At 38.4% G+C, this 8755-nt stretch overlaps 1 protein-coding gene across 1 annotated transcript; it reads left to right on the top strand.

Annotated features, from left to right (window-relative positions):
* Window positions 1-2528: 2528 nt before the first annotated feature.
* On the top strand, window positions 2529-6518 carry gbx2 (gastrulation brain homeobox 2). The gene is made up of 2 exons (XM_088605700.1): window positions 2529-3042; window positions 5146-6518. The coding sequence occupies exons 1-2, from the start codon at window positions 2529-2531 to the stop codon at window positions 5658-5660; spliced, it is 1029 nt and encodes a 342-aa protein (XP_088461826.1). The 3' UTR covers window positions 5661-6518.
* Window positions 6519-8755: the final 2237 nt, after the last annotated feature.

The raw sequence follows: 8755 nt of genomic DNA on the forward strand, positions 1-8755 counted from the left end.
CGAGATAAACTCGTGTCTAGAAATCATCATTAAGGACTACTAGAGAAAGATTTACCTCCGAAAGGAGTATTATCCAATCAATAGACGCATTAAAATCGATTACCACTTTTATTTTCCAATTAAGGCTACATTTCGCTGCAAGGCCAAGTTGTTTTTGACTGCTCTGTCTCGCGAATCCGAAGCCCCGTACAGAGGATATGTGGGCTAGACTGTACATTACCATAAACACGTGAGATACACAAATTAATCGCTTTCATTGTCGCCTCATTTCTTCGCTTATAAATCATTTCGAAGCACGGTGAGAGGGAAGTAGCGGAGTACAGTGAAGGGATAAGATTCGGGCTCTGGTATAGAACGACGTTTCGACGATTTGCGAAGAATCGTGGCGCATGGTTCTTTTTTCTTTTAAAAGAAGTTTGTCAGATAAATCTAGTTAACCTTAGATAAGTATAGTGACAAGGGATATTGAAAACTAAACCTGAAATACCCGTGCGGCTTAACATTCTTTATTTTCCCATTAAAATTAGTTTTAGATTGATCATCTAAAACTAAATCTAGATTTACTCAGGCTCTATCCCAATTTTTTTTTTCTGGAATTGAATGTGATCTTTTTGTGATCTTAGTTTATTTGTATCTGTCAAACGTGGTCTAAACTGAACGGAAAACTGCACCTAAAAAAAACAGCACCCACAGATATGCGCAGAAAACGATTTTTTAGTTCGCATGTCCTGAAAATTGATTCCAATAATGCCACTTTCTTATTATTCCTATTTTTCAAGTCGATGCAGACTATTTTTTACAGATAACTATGTTTTTGATATATTATTTTCCACTTTGGTTAATTTGTGTACATTCAGTTATTTAATTATGATTCAAGGTCTGCTAGCGCAAGGCAGTAAATCTAGTCTGACAACATTGTGTCTCACATAGATTCAGCCTATGGAGAGCTTAAAAACAATTTAAAGGTAAAACGCATCAATGTCTTGCAATCTCTTCAGATCTTCTTTGCCCTTGGGAAAACAAGTCTCGTGTATCGCCTTAAATCTTGCTACAGTATGGGCCTAGTGTAAATTTATGCTAAAAGACAAAAAAGGCTCATAATACCACGAAATGTTTCTCCAGTGTTTTGAAAAGTGTGGTTATTAGCAAAACTGTCTAAACGAGCACTAGGCGTTTTTGAGCAGATGTTTGTGTCGAATTGGTAAACGGTGTGGGACCTTATTGACCAGGGTGGTTGTAGTATTGCGCACTGCCAACTCAGAAGGACCGACAATTCTCGAAACAAGAACTTTCTAATACACTATGTTGAGTACTGTTGTTATATGATTATTATTCCGCATTCATCATGGGTTTAATTAAAACATTAATGGGTTTTGATTCAGTCTGTCGGACGACGCTCGAAGGGCACTGTTAAAAGAGACGGCCATCCTTTCCAATAAGACGTCTGTCTCTATCTGTCCATCCTTTTTCATTAGGCCTTGAAATGCCGTGTATCTTGGTCAGCTACTGACCAGATTAGTGGCATAAAAATAGAGTGGTTAAGAGATTAAAACTAAATACATATTTCTTGTAATCAAGCACTAAACCCAATAGTTTATATAAATCATTTGGAAACTTAAAAGCAATATTCTTAAAAAAAACATATCCTGCAAACGGCTTGTGCTGTTGTTCCGCGTTTTGTGAACCCCATCGTTTGCAGTCTAATGTGGATGGTGCATTTTTGTTTTCATTGTTGTTAGTATTACAACGACTGATTTACCTGTGCACGGCTGTCAGGGCACCGTTGGGAGGCGTGTGTCCATCTGGAATTCTGACCCAGCGCTTCAGCCCAGCGTTTTCTCTCCGACCAATCAGGAATCGCGGAGATGTGAGGGGGTGGTCCTGACGCGGGGATTTTGCGATTAAACTGAAGGAGCGCAATTTAAACCTACAGCCGAGTACATAGAGCAGAGAGGAGCTGAGAGTCGCTGCACACCGAGAGAGCGAGGAGAGCGACTGGCTAGAGAAAGACAATCGGGATCACCCAAGGAGAGTCTGCACCTTACAAAAGCGGAGAGAGAATGAGGAGCAAGAGCATTTCTGTCTCGTTTTCTGTGCAGCTAAACGCGTGAAAGGTGAAGAAACTGGATTTTTTTCCCCCTTCAGAAAGAAGACAGCTGACGGGACATTGCTTTCTGAAACCCCGTTTTTTTTTCTCAGTTTTCTCCAACTTTACGTTTCCGAACCCGCGGCTGTAACACACCCTGCAAAGGACGGTTTTAAAACGTATTATTATCAATAGTTTCCTGCTAGTGCAAAAAGGCAAACATTCTCTGCCTGTTTATAAACAACCTATCAATGTGTTTCTTCTAATGGGTTCATTTACAAGAAGGATGAACGATCAAATGACAATGTCTTCGGAATTGTGAACGCCGGGGGTTGCTTTACTCGACTTTATTGTTAGAATTTTCTTTGCGAACATTCATAGCTTTAAACTCGCCTGGTCTCCTCTTTTGTTCCTATTTCAAATCCCTACTATCAGAGCTTATATGAGTGCAGCTTTCAGTCCGTCGCTGATGATGATGCAGCGCCCTTTGGGAAGCACTACAGCCTTCAGCATTGACTCCCTGATTGGAGGTCCGCCGCAGCCAAGCCCGGGACACTTTGTGTACACTGGCTACCCCATGTTTATGCCATACAGGCCGGTGGTCCTGCCGCCGCCACCTCCTCCGCCTCCGACCTTGCCCCAGTCCGCGCTGCAGCCGGGTCTCCCCCCGACGCACCCTCACCACCAGATACCCAGTTTGCCCAGCAGCTTCTGTTCGAGCCTGGCGCAGGGCATGGCTCTCACCTCCACGCTCATGGCCACCCTGCCTGGCGGCTTCTCCTCCTCCCCGCAACATCAGGAGGCGGCGAGGAAGTTTGGCTCCCAGTCCCTGCAGGCTGTCTTTGACAAGACGGAGGACGTTCGGCCGGATGGGGACGAAGGCAAGACGTTTCTGGGCAGAGATAACGCGGTGCTGCCGCCGTTCCAAGCCTCCGAACCTCTGCAGTCATCCATAGGTGAGAACTAAAAATAAAAAGACGTATTAGACAGAAAGGTCTCACTTCAGGTGAAACTTGTTAAACTACTAGAGGCTATGGATTAGAGGTGTCTTAAGTAAAATTGTGTAAACGTTAGAAGTATAGCATACATTTTTCAAAATTCTAGCCAGGTTCTAGTCTGAAAGCATACTCTATCGTGGATATCATAAAATATTGTTGAATGAGCGTCGTGTAACTGTAAGAATAATAATAAATACGACAGGCTAAATTCATGTTGTATTAAATCTGCTTTTAAGTATTTATGACACATTCATCCTCAGATTATTGGTATGGAAATAATTTGATTTTCGTTGCAAGTGAAGCGCGGAGTATTTGATTTTAAACTGGACCTACCTGTGTTCGAAATATGCCTTGTATTTGCGACATTTAAGGAGGATTGCCAATAAAGTCCTTATTTAAATAATGTCAATCATAGAATCGAAAACAGAAAGAAAAGTACACCTTAAAAAAGTTTAGTTCATCACATTTTGCTGTGTCAATATTATTTTAGAAACGATGTCCCAATATTTTACATCAGAACTTTGTAGCCGAGTGAAAAAAGATACGCTCGCCATTCAAGGTTTTCATTCTGAAACGGAAAAGGCACCTTAAATATGAAATTGTGTTATTAATTTCTCATCAACGTTGTTACAAAAGATATATTCGCCGTCCAGGAACACCTTAATATAAAAATCCTCTTTTTTTAAGACAAATTGTCGTTTTGTACACGACACGCATTTTTGGGGAAAAAACGAAACTTTGTGCATAGTTTAATGAACTATTGAAAATGTTTTTAAATGAAACTTGTCACAATATTGCAATATCATTAAGGCTGTTTTCAAATGAATGAAAAGCCTCCCTTGAAGGCTCAAGAATGTAATGACATTCGTTTCTAATATCAAATGGGTTTATTGAAGACTCGTATCAACCTTTTGAAGGCATTCTGCCCAGGGCGAGTCTAATGACTGAATTCTTTCAATTGAGAGACTTGGGGAACGCTGGCGGAAGCTAAATGTCTCGTTATGTAATTATTAGTAAGATCTGGTGTAAATACGAACGGAATGAAACGTAAATTTCGAAAAGTATTAAATGGTTTAGGGTTTAACGTGGGTACTTCTAAATACGTTACGACGTTTAAGGTTGAGAACTTAACACTGAAGTGTTCCGAAGAAAGTTATAAAATACACATAGATACAACAAACAGGCCAGAGTGTTTACAAGCGTTTAAACAGTTTGAAAGCTTCTAACGGGTTCCAATATAGAGGAGGCACTGGAAACTGTTTTCTATAGAGCATATCTTCAGAAAAAGTCTACAGATTAAATCCTAGCCGCTAGTACTAAATACAAGCCGCTACAGATTAAATCCTTAACATGGTCATGCATTTCTAAGGGAAGAAGCTAATTTTTTCCTTGTTTAATGTGTAAGACAAGCGATTCGGCGCGATTTACCACACCGTCCTTAAATGCTAATGCATTTGTGTATTTCATTTAGATAATTTAAGCAACAGTTGTGTTCAGGAGACCCATCAATCAAAGAGTGCTTTTGCAACAGCTGTCATCGCAATCCGTGTCCGCTCAAGAATAGCGTAATTTTAAAAAGTCACTTCAAATTGACATTGACATTGCGGTGTAAATATTTGTCTTCATTTAAGAAGTGGGAACACATGTATAACTTTTTCCACAAAATATGTTAGAAACCAACAAATATGTTTATCATTAGTGCTATTGAAACAATTTAAAATAAAAAGGGGGGTTTAAACTATCTTGTACCCAGCATACTTTTATGTGGGCTATTTTCTAAATTTGACTTCAAATTACTGAATGTAGCAATTAGCAGGAAAAGACAGTCATGCATGAAGTATTTGAAATCCTTTTCTCATAAAGGGTAGCAATGACTTCAGTGGATGTGCAATAAGTGAACACTTTCTTTGACATCGGAATACATCGGACTAGAAAAGGTTTAGTTTAATGCTATCCATAAACTGTACGCAATCATAGGGTGTGGAAATTTCGTGTAATATAAGCACTTTTTGAGGTGTAATAAACAGTGTTATCTTCTTTTCCTAAATTTCCCCCAAACAGCCAGAGCACAGAGCAAAGACGATACGAAAGAAGACGATTCAAACCGAAAGGACGAGAGTTTTTCAATGGACAGTGACTTAGACTACAGCTCGGACGAGAATGCCGCCAGTCAGACTCTGTGCCAAAAGGACGACGGAGATCCTACTGGACTGGAGGAGAGCGGTCACGGGTCAAACGGCACCAACAGCACCACATCCACTGGTAAAAACAGGCGGCGGCGGACAGCTTTTACCAGCGAACAGTTACTGGAACTGGAGAAAGAATTTCACTGCAAGAAATACCTGTCACTCACGGAGCGCTCACAGATCGCCCATGCCCTCAAACTGAGCGAAGTCCAGGTCAAGATCTGGTTCCAGAACAGGAGGGCCAAGTGGAAGCGCGTTAAGGCCGGTAACGTCAACTCCAAGACTGGCGAACCTTCCAGGAATCCCAAAATAGTGGTCCCCATTCCTGTTCACGTCAGTCGGTTTGCAATAAGGAGTCAGCACCAACAGCTGGAGCAAGCGAGACCCTGATCCACCCTTTCTCCTGTAGGACTGTGTTAAAAAGGACCAGATGGCGAATTAGGTTAAATACAAAGAAATGTAAAAAATATTTAAAACAATGAGGCATTATTAAACTAAAATAATTAAAGAAAATATCAAGCAGTTTTGGAAATAGATATCCTCATGATGTCGGTAGCTATATTTGAAGAGCTTGTTCATTTTATGTATTAAAAAAATCTTTATTATAACCGTTTTTTTTCTGATAAAGATTCCCAAAAATAAAAATTAAAGGAAATATTTCAAGTTATTTATTAACGATCTCTCTGTACATACATATAGCCTATATTAAGGAAGAGCTGTGACAGTATTCCGAGACCAGAAACAGAATCATTTTCTCAGTCTTCAGAGTAATAACCAATCTGTTGTGCATTCCTTAAAACCCAAGGAAAGATTGAGCAGGTGTATTTTATCTTTTTTTGTGGTTTTCTTTACTGTTCTTATGTGCTGCTTAAGTTGTGGATTAAGAGTGTATTTCTGTAGGCGTCCAAAAAATGTGTAGTCAAAAATCTGACTACCTTTGCTGACCATTAAGATTCATGAATTCGTTAAAAGCGGGAGGAAAACCGAAAATCAGTTGGAGTGCGCCCACTGAAACACACTCTGCCAGGTGTTGAGGTTGTCTCTTTCTCTTCTTAGTTCTGATTAATGCCACGTATTTTTTGTTTGCTTGACAATTTGTACATTGAAATTATTTGCATATGAAGATTTTTTAAGACAAGGCACGGTATTAATTTATTTCATATTGTGCAACAATGTATCTAATTTCTCATATAATTTAAGAAGCTTTCAACCAGTCTTGTGTGGATTAAAATGATCAGCAATTATGCATATATCTTGTCAGCTTGATTTTTTTTTTAAAGAGACCTAGAAATTTACAACAGGCGCTTACTGATGCCTGAATTCTCACTAAGCTAATTATCACACTAATTTCTCACAATACTTATAGTCCTATCTTGTAGGTACATTTTTTTACTAATTTCAAGCACGTATTAAAAAATTGAAAGTGTCTTCAATGAAAAACTTTATATTTAAAATATTTCTAAACAAATTAATCAATATCTATGTATATCAGTAGTAGTCAAAAGTCACGGCACAATTCTAAAACAATTAAGCCATTCAACAAAGGTACGCAATAAGCTACACCACTGCTAAAGAATGATACCATATTTTGTACGAAAGTCAAATCGGTGTTAAGATTTTAATAGAAAACGCGAAATGCTTAAACCACATAAAACGTGTAAGTAATTTAGGTGTAGTCCATTAATCTTAATTATTTACATTTTCTTTTTGGATTATAAGTATACAAATGTGCTAGGACCATTAAGATAAAGGCTGGTGAAATTCTCAAAAACGGTCTGAGAAGTTATTTTGCTGTCATAGTTTGCTTTCATCCCAAGGAATTCAACCTGACCTAGTCGCATAAAGGCGAGTACAAATTCAAACGTCACGCCTTGATGTGCTGAAGAGTTGGTCTGCCACGACACTCTTTACGTTGTGACAGGGGGTGGGTAATATTGCTCGTGTTAAATGAAACTCAAGGTCATACAGCGTGATGACAACTAATTTTGCCCCAGTCAAACGTCATCATTAAGAGTGCTTTTATCAGCGCTGATCTCCTGTTTCACCTTGCACTCGCCCTCGTGGTGGATGATGGAAACATGACAACAGCAACACCCTGCCCGCGCCAGATGCGTTCGCCATGGCCAACTAGATGGGCTCCTAGTCGCAAGATCTCAACAGTTAAAATCTAGAAAATTCTAGGTGAGGAGACGCTGACATTTAAGAGGTCAAAGACGATTTGGGGGGTTATCATCAATAGCAGCAATAAGAAGAACACACCCCACACATAAAATTAAAAAAGAGCCAACTATCTTGTTGTACTTTCCGAACGTTTTCACTCCTGTTAAACGACCTTATAATATGTGGGGTTTTCAAAGATTAGATTCATAAAAGCAACGTTCAGAGAACAACAGTTTCATTTTCCTTAAATTCCTTAATAATAATAATAATAATAATAATAATGCGTTTTCATAGCGTTTTTCATTCTGAAGGATCCTCTAATCATTTTAACGTTTCAAACTAAACGAGTCCTACTTTTCATGTTTTCAAAACGATGGTTGGTGAAAGGAGGGAACGGGATTCATAAAAATATCGGCAAATATTTATTTTTAATACTAATATTTAGTTTTATTTCACGATCTGTACTAACGACGTACACTCTACCTGTAGGAAAGTTTTATTTATAAACTAGACAGCTAAGCAATCGTTTGTTTAAAGTTAAACTTTAATTAATGGCCTCGTTTTTATGTAATGAAACTCAATTCAAAAAGAGTTCAATAGATACTGTGATGAATATCGGAAGCGCCGAGGTCTGTTAAAACAGGAATATTGATCAAAACTAATACTTCAAACATTTCAAGTGTCATTTTTACGTTTATAAACTTTGTGCTTTTTTCAAATGGGAAACACATTAAATGGAAATACGAAAAACTGTAAGTGTATAGCTACAAAACCAACTAAAGCAACTAGAACTGACACCTAAGCCCACATCGTCAACACAATGTCTCTTCATCTACATCATACAAAGTTGTCTTTTCAAAAACTGGTTGTCTGAGTTGAAACGTCACCAGTCACCCTAAAAAACAGAGAAAACAAGGGTGCTACGTTTTTATGTTCTTACTGTCTACGCTGGTACTGTATTTTAGTTTAAATGATTTAACAAAGGATTTAAAAAATACTTTACGAAACGCAAGTATGAATACAACATTTTGAAAAGGGGCATTTATAGTTCGACCACTGACTTGTGATTTAAAAGAATTTACTGTATAATAATATCAGTTGGCTGGCAATACCTATGTATTTTTTTTATCACGTTCTCTGTAAAATCACTAGTGTATTAAGCATGAGCTACTCTTTATCATGTTATCCTTGGCTACAAAATACAAATAGCACTTAGACAAAACTGATTTCAAATGAGATGGTATTTTAGGATTTTCCGGTCACAATCGTGTGAGCTAGACCAATTTACATATAATATTAGAAGCACACGTAGCGATGGCTGTAAT

Source organism: Lepisosteus platostomus, chromosome 14 (genome assembly GCF_059453375.1).
Source record: "Lepisosteus platostomus isolate fLepPlt1 chromosome 14, fLepPlt1.hap1, whole genome shotgun sequence".
In the NCBI taxonomy this organism is placed as follows: domain Eukaryota; kingdom Metazoa; phylum Chordata; class Actinopteri; order Semionotiformes; family Lepisosteidae; genus Lepisosteus; species Lepisosteus platostomus.